The following is a 21907-nucleotide window of genomic DNA, read 5'->3' on the forward strand; positions in this document are numbered from 1 at the left end:
GGGTCCTGGAAGGATGGGAAATTGAAAAACTGAATCTGACCTAAAAGATAATGGTAAATAGATGGGAAATACAACTCCGCCACTGTATGAACTGAGACCTTGGTTTCTTCATTTATAAAATGGAGACTGAAACTCCAATTCCTGTATGGCAATCCCAAGGAATAAAGAATGAGAGGGACTTCTGGTTAAAATAACAGAATAATCCTCATAGAAATCCTACTAAAATGGGGTTGCCTGGGTGGCCCAGTCAGTTAAGTGTCCGACTTTTGACTGTGGCTCAGGTCATCATCCCAGGTCGTGAGATCGAGCCCCGCACTGGGCTCCATATTGGGCAGGAAGCCCGCTTAAGATTCTCTCTCCCCCTCTCCCTTAGCCCCTCCCTGTCCCTGCATGCAAGTGTGCTCACTCGCTCTCTCCTAAAGAAATCCTACTAAAATGAAATAAAAGAATAAAAAAGACAAAAGCCTATTTAAGCTCATTACTTACCAATTCTCCCTTCTCTTTCTCCTGCACCATCATTTTCCTGCCATCATGTTCCTATAGAACATCTCCATAAATATATAAGCATGCTCTTACTCTTCCACATTTAACAAAGAAGGGGAACTTCCTGACCCCACTTTCCCTACCAGTCACTGTTACATTTCGCTGTTCATCTTTGCAGAAAAACTCAAAAGAACCGTATATATTCACTGCCTCCCACTCCTCTCCTTCTTTTCACCCACTAGAATCGGGTCCCCACCACTCCACCAAAATGGTTCATGTTAAGGTCACCAATGATGTCCTTGTTATACAATTCAACATCCATCCATCCCACCACTACCATCACTGCTCTACATCATCTCTCACTTGGATTACTGCAACAGCCTCCCAACTGGTCTCTCCTTGTTTCGATCCTTTCCTCCAATAATCCATACACAACACAACAGCCACAGTGATTCTATAAAACCTAAATCATATCATGACATAACCCCCACACCAACAAAACCTCCCATGGCTCAGAATAAAAGTCAAAGTCCTTACAATGACCACCCCGGGGCACTACATAACCTTGCCTTCATTCACCATCTCACCCCATGTCCAACACTTCTGGGCCTACTTTCAGTTCCTCTAAAAAGCCTGTCATGTTCCTACCTTAGGATGGGTTTTCTCTTTTTCCAGAAAGCTCCTCCCTCAGACCTCTACATAGCCCACACCCTTTCAGCCTCTAAGTTTTAAATGCAAGGTTTCCCATCCTCAGCCCTACTGACATTTTGGGTTGTCTGATTCTTTGTTGTGAGGAGCTGTCCCATGTGCTGGAGGACGTTTAACAGCATCTCTGGCCTCTACCCACTAGATGTCAGTAGCAATGCCCAATCATCCCCTAGTGATAAAAACCAAAAATGTCTCTAGAAAATGCCAAATGTCCTATGCAAGGTAAAACTGCCCCTCCCCGGTTGAGAGCCACTGCTTTATTCAAATATTGTCTTCTTCATGAACCCTACCCTTGACCCCATCTAAAATTACAACCCATGCTCGCTTCAGGAGTATATATACTAGGATTGGAATGATATTGAGATTAGCATCGCCCCTGTGCAAGAAGGACACACAAATTCATGAAGCATTCCATATTTTTATCATCACAAAGGATAAACACTGAATAGAATCAAGATTTAATGCTCTATCTCTTCTCTAAATAAGCTTACTTAGTATTTTTAAGTTCTAGAACAACAACAAAATTACAAGCTATGCTTCTGCTAACCCTAGCATTTCTTATCCTCCTGATACTGCTGTACTTTTCCCATGGCACTTGTCTTAATCTGGCTGGGCCCCTATAACAAAAATAATGCAAACTGGGTGGTTTATAAACAAGAGAAACTTATGTCTCACAGTTCTGGAGGCTGGGAAGTCCAAGATCAAGACGCTGGCAGATGCAATATCTTACAAGAATCTGTTTCCTCACATTCCCTGCATATTTTCAGACCACAATGGTTTGAAACTTGAACTCAATCACAAGAAGAAATTTGGAAAGAACTCAAATACATGGAGGTTAAAGAGAATCCTACTAAAGAATGAATGGGTCAACCAGGAAATTAAAGAAGAGATTTTTTAAATGTGTGGAAACAAATGAAAATGAAAACACAACTGTTCAAAACCCTTGGGATGCAGTAAAGGCGGTCCTAAGAGGGAAGTATATAGCAATACATGACTTTCTCAAGAAACAAGAAAGGTCTCAAGTACACAGCCTAACCTTACACCTAAAGGAGTTAGAAAAAGAACAGCAAATGAAGTCCAAACCCAGCAGGAGAAGAGAACTTCTAAAGATAAGAACAGAAATCAATGAAATAGAAACCAAAACAACAGTAGCACAGATCAGCAAAAGTAGAAGCTAGTTCTTTGAAATAACTGATAAGATCAATAAACCCCTGGCCAAACTTACCAAAAGAAGAGAGAAAGGACCCAGATTAATAAAATCATGAATTAAAGAGTAGAGATCACGACCAATACCAAGGAAATACAATTATAAGAACATATTATGAAGAACTATATGCCTAGAAATTAGACAATCTGGAAGAAATGGATTCATTCCTAGAAACATATAAACTACAAAACTAAGACAGGATGAAATAGAAAACCTGAAAAGGCCAATAACCAGCAAGGAAACTGAAGCAGCAATCAAAAAACTCCCAACAAATCAGAGTCCAGAGCCCGATGGCTTCCCAGGGGAATTCTACCAAACATTTAAAGAAGAATTAATACCTATTCTTCTGAAGCTGTTTCAAAAACTAGAAAGGGAAGGAAAACTTCCCAACTCTATGAGGCCAGCATCACCTTGATCCTAAAACCAAAGTCCCCACCAAAAAGGAGAATTGCAGACCAATATCCCTGATGAACATGAATGCAAAAATTATCACCAAGATACTAGCCAACAGGATCCAACAGTACATTAAAAGGATTATTCATCAGGACCAAGTGGGATTTATTCCTGGGATGCAAGAGTGGTTCAACAACAGAAAATCAATGTGATACATCACATTAATAAAAGAAAGGACAAGAACCATATGATCCTCTGAAAAGATGCAGAAAAAGCATTTGACAAAATACAGCATCTTTTCTTGATTAAAACTCTCCAGCATGTAGGGATAGAGGGAACAAACCTCAATATCATAAAAGCCATAAACAAAAAGCCCACAGCAAATATCATTCTCAATGGAGAAAAACCGAGAGCTATTCCTCTAAGGTCAGGAACACAACAAGAATGTCCACTCTCACCACTATGACCCAATATAGTACTAGAAGTCCTAGCTTCAGACAACAAAAGAAATTAAAGACATCCAAACCAGGAAAGAAGAAGTCAAACTCTCACTCTTGGCAGACGACATGATATTTTATGTAGAAAACCCAAAAGACTCCACCCCAAAATTGCTGGAAGTCATATAGCAATTCAGGAACGTAGAAGGATATAAAATCAATGCAAAGAAATCAGTTGCATTTCTATACACTAAAAATGAGACAGAAGAAAGAAATCAAGGAATTGATCCTATTTATAATTCTACCCAAAACCACAAGATACCTAGAAATAAACCTAACCAAAGAGGCAAAGGATCTGTACTCAGAAAACTATAGAACACTTATGAAAGAAATTGAGGAAGACACAAAGAAATGGAAAAATATTCCATGCTCATGGATTGGAAGAACAAATATTATTTAAATGTCTATGCAACATAGAGCAATCTACACATTCAATACAATCCCTATCAAAATATCATCAACTTTTTTCACAGAGCTAGAATAAATAATCCTAAAATTTGTTTGGAACCATAAAAGACCCCAAACAGCCAAAGAAATGTTGAAAAAGAAAACCAAAGCTGGTGGCATCACAACTCTGGACTTCAAGCTGTATTACAAAGCTGTAATCATCAAGACAGTACTGTACAGGCACAACAGACACATAAATCAATGGAACAGAACAGAGAACTCAGAAATGGACTCTCAACTCTATGGTCAACTAACCTTCAACAAAGCAAGAAAGAATGTCCAATAGAAAAAAGTCTCTTCAAAAATATGGTGTTGGGGAAAATTAGACAGCCATAAGCAGAAGAACAAAACTGGACCATTTCCTTACACCATACACAAAAATAGAGTCAAAATGGATGAAAGACCTATATGTGAGAGAAGAATCTATCAAAACCTAAAGGAGAATACAGGCAACAACAACCTCTTTGACCTCAGTCACAGCAACTTCCTGCTAGACACATCTCCAAAGGCAAGGGAAACAAAGGCAAAAATGAACTACTGGGACTTCATCAAGATAAAAAGTTTTTGGCCAGCAAAGGAAACAGTCAACAAAACCAAAAGACAACAACGGGAGATATTCGCAAATGACTTATCAGATAAAGGATGAGTATCCAAGATCTATAAAGAACTTATCAAACTCAACACCCAAAGAACAAATAATCCAATCAAGAAATGGGCAGAAGACATGAACAGACATTTCTGCAAAGAAAATACAAATCAAAGCCACAATGAGATACCACCTCACACCAGTCAGAATGGCTACAATTAACAAGTCAGGAAACAACAGATGCTGGCGAGGATGTGGAGAAAGGGGAACCTTCCTACACTGCTGATGGGAATGCAAGCTGGTGTAGCCACTCTGGAAAACAGTATGGAGGTTCCTCAAAAAGTTGAAAACAGAGCTACCCTATGATCCAGCAACTATACCACTAGGTATTTACACCAAAGAAACAAATGTAGTGATCCAAAGGGGCACCTGCACCCCAATGTTTATAGTAGCAATGTCCACCATACCTAAACTATGGAAAGAGCCCAGATGTCCATCAACAGATGAATGGAAAAAGAAGAAGATATGGGGTGTGCGTGCGTGCGTGTGTAATGGAATAGTACTCAGTCATCAAAAAGAAAGAAATATTGCCATTTGTGACAATGTGGATGGAACTAGAGGGTATAATGCTAAGTGAAATAAGTCAATCAGAGAAAGACAATTACCATATGATCTCATTCATGTGTGGAAATTAAGAAACAAAACAGAGGAACATAGGGGAAGGGAGAAACAAAAGATAAAATCAGGGAAGGAGACAAACCATAAAAGACTCTAAATCATAGGAAACAAACTTAGGGTTGCTGGAGGGGAGGGGAGAGAGGTGGGGGGATAGGGTAACTAGGTGATGGACATTAAGGAAGGTACATGATATAATGAGCACTGGGTGCTATGTAAGACTGAAGAATCACTGAACTCTACCACTGAAACTAATATTACACTATATGTTAATTAATGGAATTAAAAATTAAAAAATAGAAAATAGGGGTGCCTCAGTGGCTCAGTTGTTTAAGCATCTGCCTTCGGCTCAGGTCCTGAGATGGAGCCTCACATCGAGCTTCCTGCTCTGCAGGAGCCTCCTTCTCCCTCTCCCTGCCATTCCCCTGTTCGTACTGGCTCTCTCTGTGTCAAATAAATAAATAAAATCTTTTAAAAAATTTTAAAGTAAAAAAATAAAAATAAACCTGTTTCCTCACTAATGACTGTCTTTTTCACATAACCTCCCATGGAGGAAAGGACAAGCTAGCTCTCTGGGGTCTCTTTCATAAGAGCACTAATCCTAATCATAAGGGCTCTGCCCTCATGACCTAACCACCTCCCAAAGGCCCCACCTCCTAATACTATCACCTTGGGTGTTAGGATTTCAACATATGATACTTGGGGTCACACATAGTTTCAGACCACAGCCACACTTATCACCTTCAAACATACCATATAACTTATTTTATCATGTATTTTAAAAGTCTATCTCTCTAACTAAAATGTAAGTTCTACAAGGGAAGGGATATTTTCTTCATTATTATACCCTAAGCACTTGTAGGTACTCCATAGTACTTGTTGAATTAATACATGAAAGGAAGAACAAAGATAATGATAGAGTAGAAAAGAGCAAAATAAAGTCTTAGGAGATGGAAAGCAGACTCAAGTGCCAACCGAAGCAAGATGAAGGAAACAATATCCAGACTGCCCTACAAAGGGGGACCTGATGAGATATAAGGCTTATCTGCTACATACAACCCTGGAAAGTCTCAAACTGGAAGGTCCAATTAAGGCACAAGGCTTGAAAGAGGGTATGGGGCAGAGCCTGGGTGGCTAAGTCGGTTGAGCCTCGGACTCTTGAGTTCAGCTCAGGTCATGATCTCACAGTCCAGAGATGCAGCCCCATATCACACTTCATGCTCAGCGTGGAGTTTGCTTGACTCTCTCCCTCTGTTCCTCCCACTGCTGCTCTCTCTCTAATAAATAAACAAAATCGTTTTAAAAAAGAGGGTGTGACTGAAAGTCTAGACACAAAACTGGTAAACACCCTCATCCTACCAAGAACATCCATCTTCCTGTAGCAAGAGACTGGAGATCTTTTTCTCAGGAGAAAATGAACCCACAAAAGCCCTGAATTTGGAGGTACCAGGCATTGTTGTAGTAACAGAGGGGTGGGAACAGGCAGATTCCATTAAGTCCGTAATCTGAATGGTGGAGATCCTACCCCTTTTCCTTGCCTTAATTCTAAAAGCCAGCAGCGAGGCAAGAAACTTCGAGATAACTCTCTCAAGAAACAAAATAGCTCCAGAGGAAGGATCTCCTTAGACAAACATATGGGGACACCCCAACATAATCACCAACAGTAAAGACAAGAATCAACAAACCCACTTATGCTGAACTACCATTCAGGTTTTTAAGACCTCACTCTTAAATAATAGTCAAGTATCATCAGCTCTTTGGTTAAAGTCTCCATTGTGAAAGACAATGACCAAAACAGGAAAAAATTCCTGAAGGAACAAACAATTCAAAGAACAGAAAACACACACACACATACACACACACACACTACATTACTTAATTATATTACGAAAAAAAGTAGTTATAGAAAAGGATCAGAGAACAAGAAAAATCTTTTGAAAATTAAAGGTAGGATAATGGAAAACACTTCATTAAAGATGTTGGCTTTTATATTAAAAAAATTTAACAGAAAGGAAAACAAAAAGGCAGAGATAGAAAATAGGAGAAGAATGAGAAGCAGATTACTGGCTCAATCCATGATGTCCTAAATTCAAATAATAGGAGATATAAAGAAAATACAGAAAATGAAGTAAGAAATAATACAGGAAAAATTCCCACATCTGAAAGCATTAGCTTCCAGATTGACAAGTCCTAATTTGTACCCACCAGAATGAATGAGAAACAAAGGCCCACTAGGTCATGAAGTTTCAGAGATAAAGAGATTCCCTAAGAGCTTTTAGAGAAAAAGAGGAGAGAAATTACCTACAAAGGATCAGGAATTAAAGTAGCATTTAGACTCACACAACACTGGTGGCCAGATGACAAAACCGTATCTTCAAATTTATAAAAGCAAAGTATTCAAACCCAAATCTAGAAATCTAGAAAAAGTTTCAGTGAGATGTCAGGGAAGAAAAGACACTTATAGACATGAAAAGATTCTAAAACTTTACCTCCTAGGCACCCTTCCTCAGGAAGCTAATAGAGGTTGTATTGTGGAGGCCAAGAAAAACAAGGCTGTACCCACCTCGAGTCTAGCCCTGACAAAGTGCAGCCATCTTGATGTTCCAGATTATCACAAAATATTTCTTGGGTTCTGATCTACTCAGGTTAGCACTTTAAACAGTCTCTCTCTCCTTTAATGATTGATTTTAACCCCTGGATTCAGCTGCCTCTATCTTTCATAACTCCCCTACACATTCCTTAACTGATCAATGTTGACCCAAGTAAGTAGGGACAACTCTACACCCCTACTCAGCAGGAAGAAGTTACAGAAGATGAGACCTTCCACCTTCAACAACCTTAAAGATTTAAGGGTCAAAATTGTTCAGGGGAAATGTGGAGGCCGAGAAAATTAAGGCCATCCCACCTCAAGTTTAGCTGATGTGGGAAACAGAGGCAGAAGAAAATCATTAAAATTCCTCACCTACTGACAAGCCCTTGAAACAGACAGAGTGGCTCTCCCCTGGGGACTTAACTGCCCTCACCTTGAGGTTTTGCTAAGAACAATCCTAGCCTGACCGACCCCCTACTCCAACAGGTCCGACCAGAATCCTGTAGGTCTACTTTAACAATTCCTTTAGAAAACTTTATCTCTAAACCTCCAAGATAGTGTGGCGAATCATTCCCAAGTATATGGCCCACTGATATACATCTAAAGGGTCTCACAAGAAGATTTTTATTATTGGTAATAAATAACCTCTCTCCCAACAATAGCTAGCCCCTCAAGGTCCTGGAGACCTTGTTTCCGAAAGTCCTTAGAGACTTACACCATCCCTAATCCCCTTTGTCCTCACCTACCGCCAAGTCCACCCCTACTCTGCCTTTAAAAACTCTGACTGTAATCTGGTTCAGGGTCCAAGTCCCTACTCCGCTGTGTCAGGTATACTTGGGCCCAAGCTTATGCTTGTCAAATAAACCCTCATGTGATTGCATCGGTGTTTGGCTCCTTGGTAGTCTTTCGGATGCGAAAACTTGGGCACAACAGTATTCCAGCCAAATGGGGGTATAAACCAGAAAAAGGAAGACAGGAGAGCAGCAAAAGGAGTCCTGGGATAATAGCCATGCAGAAGGCCTCAGGAGCCTAGGATGGAAGATTCTAAGAAAAAGGTCTTTAGGGAAAAAACAACTCAAGTTGTTGAGCATATGGAGAATGCAGATGAATGTTTGACAGAACTTTTAGAGTACTTGGAAAAAATTAGCAATTAGGTTCTAGAAAACTAAACCAATGGAAAAATAGGGCAATTATCTATGCCAATAAAAAGTTCTAAAAATCCATCATACCAAACAGAAGCATGCGGCTATTAAAAAGGGGGGGGGGAGTGCAGCGGTGCCTGGTTGGCTCAGTTGGTTAAGTGTCTGCCTTTGGCTCAGGTCATGATCCCTAAGTCCCAGGACTGAGCCTGGCATTGCGTTCCCTGTTCAGCAACAGGGCATCTGCTTCTCCCTCTCCCTTTGCCCCTTCCCCCACTCATGCTCTCTTTTTCTCACTCTCGCTCACTCTTTCTCTCAAATAAAAAAATAAAATCTTAAAAAAAAAAAAAAAAAAGAAGCGCAGGGGCGCCTGGGTGGCTCAGTGGGGTAAGCCTCTAACTTCATTTCAGGTCATGATTTCAGGGTCCTGGGATAGAGCCCCGCATCGGGCTCTCTGCTCAGCAGGGAGCCTGCTTCCTCCTCTCTCTCTGCCTGCCTTTCTGCCTGCTGGTAAACTCTGTCAAACAAATTAATTAATTAAAAAAAAAGAAGTGCAATATTACAAGAAAAAAATCAGGTACAGGGACGCCTGGCTGGCTCACTCTACTCTTGATCTCAGGGTTATGAGTTCAAGCCCCACATCGGGTATAGAGATTACATAAAAATAAAACCTTAAAGGGACACCTGGGTGGCTCAGTCTGTTAAGCATCTGCCTTAGGCTCAGGTCAGGTCCCAGGGTCCTGAGATTGAGTCCCTCATGGATTTCCTTGCTCAGCAGGGAGCCTGCTTCTCCCTCTGCCTGCTGCTCCCTCCCCTTATTTGTGCTTTCTCGCTCTCTCTGACAAATAATCTAGAAGGAAAGGAAGGAGGGAAGGAAGAAATCCTTAAAGAATTTTAAAAAACCACAGGTGCAGAAGAGGGCCCACATTAAACTCTTTCAGCTAAGAAAAGCTTACTTTTTAAAAAAATAAGCAAAATCAAAACTTGTTACTTATAGAAGGAAGGAAGGAACAGGGCAGAAGGGACAGAGATGAAAGCTAGACCTCTATAGACCTTATTTTGTAGATCTGACTTTGGAAATATGTAAATATTTTACAAAGTTGTAAAATTAATCAAAATGAAAAAGAACTTAACCTCTAAAATGTGAAAATAAGCAAAATGAAAAAAGTTAAAAAAGAACCTGTGTATCAAGTATCAAGTTAGTGGCTTTTTTTTTTTTAAAAAAAAGACTGTATTTATTTAGAGAGAGAAACAGACAGTCTGAATAGGGGGAGGGCAGAAGGGGAGGGAGAGAATCTCAAGCAGACTCTGCACAGAGTGCAGAGTCCAACACGGGGCTTGATCCCAGGATGGGGCTTGATCCCAGGACCGTGAGATCATGACCTGAGCTGAAATCAAGAGTCGGATATTTGACTGCCTAAGCCACCCAGGCACCCCAAGTTAGTGACTTAACTACAAAAAAAGGTAGTATTTCAAGAGGCACAATAATGTGACAAAAAGAACTGGATAGGGCGCCCGGGTGGCTCAGTGGGTTAAAGCCTCTGCCTTCTGCTCAGGTCATGATCTCAGGGTCCTAGGATCGAGTCCCACATCGGGCTCTCTGCTCAGCTAGGAGCCTGCTTCCCCCTCTCTCTCTGCCTGCCTCTTTGCCTACTTGTGATCTCTGTCTGTCAAATAAATAAAGAATTGGGAGGGAGACAAACCATAAGTGACTCTTAATCTCACAAAACAAACTGAGGGTTGCTGGGGGGAGGGGGGTTGGGAGAAGGGGGTGGGATTATGGACATTGGGGAGGGTGTGTGCTTTGGTGAGTGCTGTGAAGTGTTTAAACCTGGTGATTCACAGACCTGTACCCCTGGGGCTAAAAATATATGTTTATAAAAAATAAAAAAAAAAGAAAGAAAGAAAACCTTTAAAACAAAATCTTGAGCTCTTTTCAGTTATCACTTATTGGTAAGTAATATTGGTACTCACATTCTGAAATTGTTATATATATATGGAAATATATATCTATATATAGTAGGATAGAATAAATAATTATGTTAATGTCAGGACTCAAATTTTCATTCTTAAGACAAAAGATAAAAATATAAAAATCAAAAGATTTCAGTAAAAGTTCTGTCATTCTAAATTTGATTTTAATATATCAAATGAGCTAACATTTTCTCCCTAAAAAATATTCCCTGGCTCTGCCCACTAGAAGGCCTTAAAGTCTTACCAACCCAGTATAAGTAAGCACACCTAGCAACCATACTGTGCTTCCAAATACCATTTCCCACTAAGAGACAAGGATTCCTTGAAGAAATGGCTGATTCCCAGTCTCAAGCAGAAAAGACTAGATGTGCTAGAAATATCTTATCATTCCAGAACTACCAGGGCCATCCAAGGCTGAGACAACTTAAAGCAGTTCCAGTTGGCTAAAAATGGAACAATTTGTGTACCAAAAAATAATAGTAAATTCAGTGGACTAAAACATATGAAGTATGTTAAAAATCCATGATTGCAGGGCACCTGGGTGGCTCAGTGGGTTAAGCGTCTGCCTTCAGCTCAGGTCATGATCCCAGGGTCCTGGGATTGAGCCCTTGGTCAGGCTCCCTGATCAGTGGGGAGGTTGCTTCTCCCTCTCCCTCTGCACTGCCCGCCCCCCGCAGTTTGTGCTCACTCTCTTCTCTGTCAAAGAAATAAAATCTTTTTTTAAAAAAAATCCATGATTTCATAATGATACTGAAACAAACAAATTTAACTGAACATCTTCTGAAGAAGGTGAAAGAACCTAGGATTTAGGGGCACCTGGGTGGCTCAGTGGGTTAAGCCTCTGCCTTCGGCTTAGGTCATGATCCCAGGGTCCTGGGATTGAGCCCCACATCAGGCTCTCTGCTCAGCGGGGAGCCTGCTTCCCCCTCTCTGTCTGTCTCTCTGCCTACTTGTGATCTGTCAAATAAATAAATAAAATCTTTTTTTAAAAAAAAGAACCTAGGATTTACCCTGTCTTGATTGTATCAGTACATCAAAGTAACCAAACAGCTGATAAGGAAAAGTCATTTTTAGAAGAATTCTAACTAATAAATGAAGACATGATAGTCAATGATCACCAATGACTCAAAACTATTAGGTGAAAATCTGATAGGAAATTTTTTAATGAGTGGATCAGGCTGATGACACTGAATTGATGATTCAATTTTAACATCACTGAAAGAGAGCCCATCAGACATATATGTATTAAAAAATTTTCTCACCTCAAGTTAAATCTGAATCTAACGATGTAGATCTACCAGTTTATAGGAAATAGAGAGGACAGAGGAAAAACATTAAATGACATCATGAGAATTCAGTGAGCAAAATCCAGAACAAGAATTTCCACAGGAAAACCAACCAGTTTCTTCAAAAAATAAATTGCAAGGACAAAAAAATTAAGAGGGAAGGGTACTTACAAATTAAAAGAGAATGAAGAGACATGTTAGTAAAATGCAATGTGTATGCCTTCTTTGAATCCTGATTTGAATAAACCACCTATAAAACTCCAACTATTTATGTGATACATCAGTGTCGAACCTAAACATTTACTGGATATTTGATGATATTATGGGATAAATTTTTATTTCTGGATGTAATAATGGTATGAAGTTATCTTTATTTATATTTTTTTAAAGATTTTATTTATTTATCTGACAGAGAGACAGAGAGCACAACTAGGCAGAGTGGCAGGCAGAGGGAGAGGGAGAAGCAGACTCTCCACCGAGCCAGGAGCCCGTTGCAGGGGATCATGACCTAAGCTGAAGGCAGCCACTTAACTGACTGAGCCACCCAGGAGTCCATTTTTATTTATTTATTTAAAGATTTTATTTATTTATTTGACACAGAGAGAGAGATAGAGACAGACACAGAGATAACACAAGCAGGGGGAGCAGCAGAGGGAGAGGGAGAAGCAGGCGTCCACTTAGCAGGGAGCCTGATGCCGGACTCCATCCCAGGACCCTGAGATCATGACCTGAGCCAAAGGCAGATGCTTAACAACTGAGCCACTCAGGTGCCCATGAAGTTATGTTTAAAAAATTAAGTGGGAATGCAAGCTGGTGCAGCCACTTTGGAAAACACTGTGGAGATACCTTAAGAAATTAAAAATCAAGCTACCCAGGATGCCTGGGTGACTCAATCTGTTAAGCAACTGCCTTTGGCTCAGGTCATGATCCCAGTATCCTGGGATTGAGTCCCACATTGGGCTCCTTGCTCAGCAGGGAGCCTACTTCTCCCTCTCCCTCTGCCCTAGCTCATGTGCACTCACTCTCTTTCTCTCTCTCTCTGTCAAATAAATAAATAAATAAGTAAAATCTTTAAAAAAAAAATAGAGCTACCCTATGACCCTGCAATTGCACAACTGGGTATTTACCCCAAAGATACAGATGTAGTGAAAAGAAGGGCCATCTGTACCCCAATGTTCATAGCAGCAATGGCCACAGTCGTCAAACTATGGAAAGAACCAAGATGCCCTTCAACAGAGGAATGGATAAAGAAGATATGGTCCATATATACAATGGAATATTATGCCTCCTTCAGAAAGGATGAACACCCAACTTTTGTATCAACATGGACGGGACTGGAGGAGATTATGCTGAGTGAAATAAGTCAAACAGAGAGAGTCAATTATCATATGGTTTCACTTATTTGTGGAGCATAACAAATAGCATGGAAGACATGGATAGTTAGAGAGGAGAAGTGATTTGGGGGAAATCAGAGGGGGAGATGAACCATGAGAGACTTTGGACTCTGAGAAACAAACTGAGGGTTTTGGAGGGGAGGGTGTCGGTGGTTGAGTGAGCCTGGTAGTAGGTATTAAAGAGGGCACGTAAAAAAAAAAAAAGGCACGTATTGCATGTAGCACTGGGTGTGGTACATAAACAATGAATCTTGGAACACTGAAAAAAAATTAAATTAAAAAATATTAAGTTCGTTCTTTTAGAACTCACACTGAAGTATTCACATTTTATATGATATATAATATCTGGAATTTACCTCAAGCTAATCCAAATGGTTTGGTAGAATGTGGGATGGGTGAGAGTATAGATAAAATTAAGACTGGACACATACTGATAGTTGTTGAACCTTGGGAATGGGTATATGGAGTTCATTACACCATTCTCTACTTTTATATGTTTGCAATTTTTCACAATATTAAATGAAAGGAAAATTTTTACAATGAAGGAAAACAAAATCTTAGTACATGTACTTGGCTCAGGAATGAATCTATGACGATCTACGTGGTCATAACAATAGAAACAATAAATATTAATTTAGCCAAGAATTGTGCTATAAATATCGAAGAAGGGCACTTCAGGAAGAGAAACAAAGTAAGGGAGAGAATTTCTTATATGCCATAACTGGAAGTCAACAAATAATAATATGTAACTTGGATAAAGCAAAACACATCAGAATAATGTACTACTTAGAAATAAGAACAACAAGGCTCCTGGGTGGCTCAGTGGATTAAAGCCTCTGCCTTCAGCTTAGGTCATGATCCCAGGGTCCTGAGATCAAGCTCCACATCGGGCTCTCTGCTCAGCAGCGAGCTTGCTTCTCCCCTCTCACTCTGACTGCCTCTCTGCCTACTTGTGATCTCTCTCTGCCAAATAAATAAATAAAATCTTTAAAAAAAAAAAAAGAAAAAAGAAATAAGAACAACAGAAGAAGTACCTAAAATAAATGCTGTGGTTTCTGGAAAGCAAGACTCAAGAGCAAGGAAGGGTAGGACAGAGGAGCATCACTTTTCCTTACTAACCTATTACTATTTGACTTTTTTATTTTATTTATTTGACAGAGAGAGAGAGAGGCAGGCAGAGGGAGAGAGGAAGTTGGCTCCCCACTGAGCAGAGAGCCCTATGTGGGACTCCATCCCACGACCCCGGGATCATGACCTGAGCCAAAGGCAAATGCCTAACCGACTGAGCACCCAGGCGCCCCTACTATTTGACTTTTAAAATTATGTACTTGTATTTCCTTGATAGCATTTTATTTATAAACTGCTTCTTAGGTCTTGGAGCTCTGGCTATCAGCTCCTATAAAATTTGTATTTTGACTCAAGACTCAACAAGAGATACTGAAACCTCAAATCAGGGCAAACTGGGGTTATCCTGTCATCATAATGGAATGCAATGTCACTACCAGGCACGAGGAAAGAGAGATCAAGGTATTTAAAAAATGAAAACAACCTAGGGCTATTCATATGGTATTATTTTTATTCCAGTGGACATCTGGCCTATATTTGAGTACCTACTAGATTGGTTCTTAGATCCCAGTGCAAATTTTGCAGGGAAAGGGAATCCCTCTGGATAGATGTGGAGGGTAAACAATTTGCCTCACAGAAGCTGGAAGGGCTAGCAACTGGGACAAATATTGCAAAGAGGTATCCATTCACCAAACATTTGATGAGCACCCACTATATGTAGGAATCTATGCTAAGTGCTGGGCTACAAAATTAAATAATACACAGTGGCTACCTCTGCAGTCTTGTGTGGGAAGCACTGACACACAACAATGCAATCTGATGTAACAAATGCAACAATAGGAGATAAGCAACGGGAGATTAGATGAGGGTACAGAAAAGGGGGAGCCCTAATCAGACTGAGGAGTCAGATCAGGTTTTCTACAGGATCTAATGCTTTAAATGAATCTTTGAACATAAGCAGAAGCCAAGGGGAGAAGACTGAGGGCACCGTGGAGAAAGGACAGGTTCAGGCAGGAGTGAGATAGCTCAGCAGGGTAACTTGAGTTCCACACGAATGGAGAGATGAAAGCAGATGAGGATGTGGCAGAAGATGAAGCTAGGGAGCTTCTCATGAAGATCTGTCAGTGCAAAGACAACAAATTTAAGCTTTATTCTAAAAGCTATTTGGTAACTACTGAAGAATTTTAAGCAACATTGTGGTATGATTTTATCGGCATTTTAAGGACACCTCCGGCTGCATTGTAGAGAATAAACCAAGGTAAGGGGCTGGAACTAGTGAGACCTCTGTAGTTTGTTGTAGTAGTTTAAGCAAGAGAAGATGGTAGCTTCGAATTGAGTGGTAGTGGTGGTAACGGTGGTGGGAATAGAAGAGGATGGAGTCAAGGTATTTTTAGAAAGGAAAAATGAGGGGACTTTGAGACTGATTAGATATGGCTGGAGGAGGAAGGTGAGGATTAAGACAGAGGAGTCTAGGATGACGTGTTTCTAGTACATGGTACTACCATTTCCTAAGGTGAGAAAAAAAGAAGCAGATTCTCAAAGAGGATAAATTTGGTTTAGGGCAGTATTTCTCAACTAGAGGCAACTTTTTCCCCCAAGAGTCATCTGGAGATATTTCTGGTTGTCACAACTAATGACATCTAATGGGTAGAGGCCAGGGATGCTGCTGAAATCCTATAATGCACCTAACAGCTCCACGCAACAAAAAATGATCCAACCCAAAATGTCAATAGGGCGGAAGTGGAGAAACCATGATCTAGGGCAATGCTGATTTGAATGTGTAGGCCAGTTAAGTAAGGAAGTTTGAGAGACTTTTAGAAATGCACCTCCCAAAGTTCAAGAGGGAACCAGAATGCAAATATAAGTTTATCGATTTGTAGATGGTCATTCCACCTACAACTCTACTTGGGTACAATCTCCCATGAATGTTTTGAAAAGAAGGTTAAGGACAGAGTCCTGGGGGGGCTACCAATGCTTATAGTAGGAAAGGAGAGGGGGAAAAGATGACATGGGAAAGACTAAGAAGTGGCCAGCAAGACAGGAGGAAAACCTTCAGAGAAAGAAATCAAAGAAAGAAAATGTTTCAAGGAGAGAAGAAAGATAAATTAGTGTCAAAGGCAGAGAAAAGTTGAGTGAGTTAGGGAAAGTTTCCACTGGAGTTGGCAACAAAGAGGTCACTGATGACTTTAACAAGATCAGTCTCTATGGGGTATTAAGGGCGGAAGAACCATGAGATTTTTTTTATAATATTTATTTATTTGACGAGAGAGAGACAGCAAGAGAGGGAACAGAAGCAGGGGGGTTGGAGAGGGAGCGAAGGCCTCCCACCAAGCAGGGAGCCCAAAGCAGGGTTCGATCCCAGAACCCTGAGATCACGACCTGAGCTGAAGGCAGATAAGAACAGAGCCAATATGGGTCATAGGGAAGGAGGTACAGAAACAGGAGAAAGAGGGTACATAATGAAGGAGCAAGGATCTAATGGAGGGGGGAGATGAGTCCAAAGTGGTGTTTCAAGGAAGGATAGACAGACTTAGGGAAAGGCCAACCCACCTCTTTCACTGAAATAGGAGAAAAAGAGGGATAAGATTTCAGTAAAATTGGTAGATGTTAGAAGAAGCTAAGAGAGCTTTCATGTGATACCCTTAACTTTTCAGGGAAGAATGAGGTACAATCATCTGCTAAGGGCAAGAGCAGAAGTGAAGGGGAGGGAATTGAGGAGAAGTAAGGGTTTCACTGAAGAGAATAGGAGAAGAAATTTGATGAGGCCCATATAGAAAGACTTCTGGAGAGCAATTCTAAAAGGAAGCTGCATCCTAGCAGCAAAATCTTGGAGGTCAAGATGTGTCTTATTAGAAGGCACCACCCAAGTGTCAGGAATTTAAATCACTAGGAGGGTGGGTGCTGGTAAGAACCAATAGGGAACAAGAGTGTCAGCTGGGGAGTGCTGCTCAGTCCTCATGAGCAAGGCTTTTGACTTGTTTTTTTAAGTTCCACAGGGGCAGGTACCATGCCTATGTGAGCAATTGGATCCCCAGCACCTGGCAGAGTGCCAAATGCGTAACAGGCTCTCAATAAATAGTAGGTGCATGAAAAGGGAGGATATAAAAATGTCTTAGAGGCCAACCTCACCATGTAAATGCCTTACCACTTACATCTCCCATGATATTTCTCAGTTCTGCTCTGCCAAAAACAGTAGCCTTCCAAATATTTCAGACACTTGTCACCTATTAGAATGCCCTCACCCGTACCTCTTTTTCCTAATACTTCCTTCTTATTAAATTCCTTGGATGGGGTAGTTGGGTGGCTCAGTCGTTAATCGTCTGCCTTCAGCTCAGGTCATGATCCCAGGATCCTGGGATCGAGCCCCCACATCGGACTCCCTGCTCAGCAGGAAGCCTGCTTCTCCCTCTCCCACTCCCCCTGCTTGTACTCTCTTTCTCACTGTGTCTCCTTCTGCCAAATAAAATCTTTAAAAAAATTCCCTGGATGCCTGACATGTGCAGTAATGGATGAAGTTCTCTCTCCTGCTCGCCACCCTCCCTAAAATGAAACCCTAGCAATATTCTCTCTGTGTTATAAGGTTCACTTTCAGAAGACAGCCCCTCCTCCCCTGTAGCACCAGAGGCCGCTCTATTATTAAAATGTCAGGGACATTACTGTTACAGATTGCAATGCCTAGGGTTATCTTCAGCCAGCCCTTGTTTTTCATTACCTGTGCCACTTGACTGTGTTTCTCAGGGATGTTTTTCAGATGGTTAGACCGTACACAGACGATGCTTCTGTCTAAAGAAAGAAAACAAATTTGATTTATATGGTTTTCCTGATGAAAGATTATTTAGAAATATCTGGCCATTCAAATCCCCTCCTTCAGAGAGGCATATGCAGATTTAAGAAGTACCTAATTCAAGCTCAAGTTCATTTTTCAGAGAAAACCTGTTTCCTAGTCTAGCCATTACAAAACTGATTCTTAACAGAGCTAGTCTGCAATATTTTCTCTCTTGCCACAAATGCACAGTATGACAAGGTCTGCTTTCTGTTCAGATTTTAAGAGGGAAATAAAATGTAATGGGTTTTGTTTTTGTAACTGAATAATAGAACACTGATGTCATATACTCATTTAATGGAGCACATGATTGGGGGGGGGGACAAGTGCCTGCCCTAATGAACTGTAGTTTAAGGCATATGGGTATTAAAAAGTGTGACTAATAAAAAAAATAATGGTGTTTCAAGTGTATTTATTGAAAATGGGCAAATGGAAAGTTCAGGAATGGAATCTGGGAATGGGTATAGGGATTAAGTCTCGGAAATATGCCACTGTGAACTCCCTTACCACCACTCACCTCCTTTACCAGTTACTTTAAGGCATATTTATCACAGAAAGCTCTAGTTTTCAGGGATATGGAGATATGAAATAGAAAAGGCAACTCTCTAATAAAGAGGAGACTGCTCCCAGTACGGAAAAGGAGCATAAAATGATGATGAGGACAATGGTGAGTGAGCAGTGGCAACATTAACACTTACTAGGTGCTAACTGGGCTTCAGGCATATGACTTTTAGAGGAAGAAAGGGTGAAAGTTGTGATTCCCACTACTACGTGACAATGGCCACCCTCCAGAAGGCATTCAAAATTAACTTTGTGATCCCGTTCTACATCCATGACTTCATCCTTCTCCTTCAAGGCTGCCATGTTTTCCACTCCTCTCCACGCCCACTGATGCTGTTACTGCACCTTCCCTCTCCTCACAGCCCTTGGTTTGCTATTTCTACTAGTCATCGCCTTCAACTGACCTCTCCAAGTTCCCAGGTAGTACCCCACAGTCTTTGGGTTGCCATCTGGACCTCGGTTCACAGAGAAGGTGGACTTATTTCGGTAGCCATTGATGACAGGCTGAAGAAGGCAGGGCAGGAGAAGCACAACAGGACAAACAAAACCAAAGAGAACAGCAATAAAAGGAACGTGAGAATGTTCTCTGGATAAGGACAAATAAATGGTGCTTGTTCGGAAAGTGTGGTATTTGTGAAAGTGCATAGCTGAGGTCAGGACACTCCACAGACACTCCATAGTGGAAAAGAGTTTCAATCTTGCCGTGAAGCTGAAGCAGGGGTCAGCAAACTTTCTCAGTAAAAGCCAGATAACAAGTTATTTTAGGCTTTACAAGTCATATGGTCCTTATCACAACTACTTAACTATGCCATGCAGTGCAAAAGCAGCCCCAAACAATCCATAAACAAGCAAGTTCAGCTGTGTTCCAATAAAACTTTACAAAATAAAGCAGGGGTGGGGGGACAGATACAGCCTAAGAACCATAGTTTGCCAACCTCTGCCATAAATTAAGTTCTGACTCTTTGAGGCCTCATTAGGTTTCCAGTCTGAAATCTTTCTACAGAGGTAATACTGTAGTGGTTGAGACAATGAGCTTTGCATCAAACAGACCTGAGTGTGAGCTTCAGCTCTAGCACTTTCTAGATGTGTGTCCTTGGGCAAATTACTTAATCTCTTCGAACATCAACATCTTTATCTGTAAAACCATAGTGTCCACCCCTTAGGGTGCCTATAAACAGTCAGTGATAATGCATGCTAATCACTTAGCAGAGGGCCTCATCCCCAGAAAGTGCCCAGTAGGTACTAGCTGATATTATTAGCTATTAAGGGGACTTAGTAGATGAAGGATAGGGAAGTGATGGCTTACAGAGGGGATAATAGGATGGAGAAGACAAGAGAGCCCCTCAACTCTGGGTGCAGATGTTGTCACATTGACTCCATTGAGCTTCTGGAGGTAAGACTCCAGTCTCTGTAAAATTTTCTTCTGAGCTTCAAATTTAACCTGCAAAAGAATGTATGTAATGAAACAAAGAAACTTATGCAGTATCACCACAAATGGAAAACAAAGAGGAAAAGAGAAGGCTGTCCCACAGATGACTGGGTCATGGTCTTAGCAGATAAGGAACCCATAGTGATGGGACAGCAACAGACCTAAGAAGGTACTGGGAGAAAAGAGTGAGCTCTTGTGTAAGCTCTTCATTTTAACGGATCTTTCAAGATTGAACACCCAAGCTGTAGGTCAGTGCTGTGATAATAGAAATGTTTTATGCTGGTATTATGTGCTATATAATTTAGTAACCACTAGCCACATGTGGCTAATGAGCACTTTAGATGAGGCTCATGTGACTGAGGAACTGAATTTTTAATCTCATTTCTCTTTTTTAAAAGATTTTATTTATTTATTTTGACAGAGAGACACATAGGGAAAGAGGAAACAGAAGCCAGGGGAGTGGGGGAGGGAAAAACAGGCTTCCCGCCTAGCAGGGAGCCTAATGCAGGGCTCGATGTGGGGCTCGATTCCAGGATCCTAGAATGATGACCTGAGCTGAAGGCAAATGCTTAACAACTGAGCCACCCAGGCACCCCTTTAATCTTATTTAATTTTAGCTAACATATACAGTCAGTCACCTCTGCTGAAACAGGACATATGCATTTCTATGCTATGCTATGCAAAATCACATGAAGGAAATTACAGGGCATTAAGAATATACTTATCTTGATGAGCACTAATATACAGAATTATTGAATCACTATACTGTACACTGGAAACTAATTTAATGCTATATGCTAACTATACTGGAATTAAAATTTTAAAAAAATCAAAGAGCTCATGGGAAAAATGGGGTTAGGCACACACATTCCACAACTTTATCAGTAACGCACATAGAAAGGATAGGAACCTAGCAAAAAGGGTAATACAGTTTTACACATTAAATGGCTAAGAAATGAGGCACCTGGGTACCTCAATTGGCTAAGCGTCTGCCTTCGGCTTGGGTCGTGATCTCAGGGTCCTGGGATAGAGCCCTGCATCAGGCTCTGGGCTCCCTGCCCAGTGGAGAGTCTGCTTCCCCCTCCCCAACCCTCCCACTGCTTGTGCACTCTCTCTCAAATAAATAAAATCTTTAAAAATAATAAAAAATTAAAAATTAGGGGTGCCTGGGTGGCTCAGTCATTAAGCATTGTCTTCAGCTCATGTCATAATTCTAGGGTCCTGGGATCGAGCCCCACATCGGGCTCCTTGTTTGGTGGGAAGCCTGCTTCTCCTTCTCTTACTCCCCCTGCTTGTGTTCCCTCTCTCACTGGGTCTCTCTGTCAAATAAATAAAAAATATTTTTAAAAATCTAAAAATTAAAAATAATAAATGGTTAAGAAATGTATAGATACATACTACAGTAAGAATGGTCCTTTACCCTGACAAAGACCTGAAGTTTGCTTGTGGAGGTGGCTGTCCACTTGTGAATGATCCTGAAGCAGTGAAAAGATGGTTATGTGTCACACACAGAAAGATCTAGCAGCAGACATGGATGAGAGTGGCCCATGCCACATTCAGTGAACTATGGGAACCTGTAGATGTTTGAGACGTGTGCATGTGTTCGTTTTATGTATTCTGTTTTTTAAGATTGTATTTATTTATTTCACA

General features: G+C 40.9%; 1 protein-coding gene and 1 non-coding gene across 6 annotated transcripts in view; one reads left to right on the forward strand and one right to left on the reverse strand.

Annotated features, from left to right (window-relative positions):
- TRMT2B (tRNA methyltransferase 2 homolog B) overlaps nt 1–21907 on the reverse strand; it is a 54124-nt gene that overhangs the window by 20713 nt on the left and 11504 nt on the right. For 4 of the 5 annotated variants that reach the window (XM_045085302.1, XM_004777161.3, XM_004777162.3 and 1 more), the window contains 3 exons: nt 20135–20269; nt 19233–19332; nt 18157–18227 (listed from right to left, as the gene is read on the reverse strand). In XM_045085302.1, the coding sequence (XP_044941237.1) occupies nt 18157–18227; nt 19233–19332; nt 20135–20269 (306 nt within the window). The remainder of the gene's footprint in view (nt 1–18156; nt 18228–19232; nt 19333–20134; nt 20270–21907) is intronic. The other variant, XM_045085300.1, reaches the window with a different exon arrangement.
- Nucleotides 1509–1612, forward strand: LOC123393433. The gene has a single exon (XR_006608209.1). It is a non-coding gene; the product is annotated as a U6 spliceosomal RNA (small nuclear RNA).

Source organism: Mustela putorius, unplaced genomic scaffold (genome assembly GCF_011764305.1).
Source record: "Mustela putorius furo isolate JIRA1106 unplaced genomic scaffold, ASM1176430v1.1 tig00000842_pilon_pilon_pilon, whole genome shotgun sequence".
In the NCBI taxonomy this organism is placed as follows: domain Eukaryota; kingdom Metazoa; phylum Chordata; class Mammalia; order Carnivora; family Mustelidae; genus Mustela; species Mustela putorius.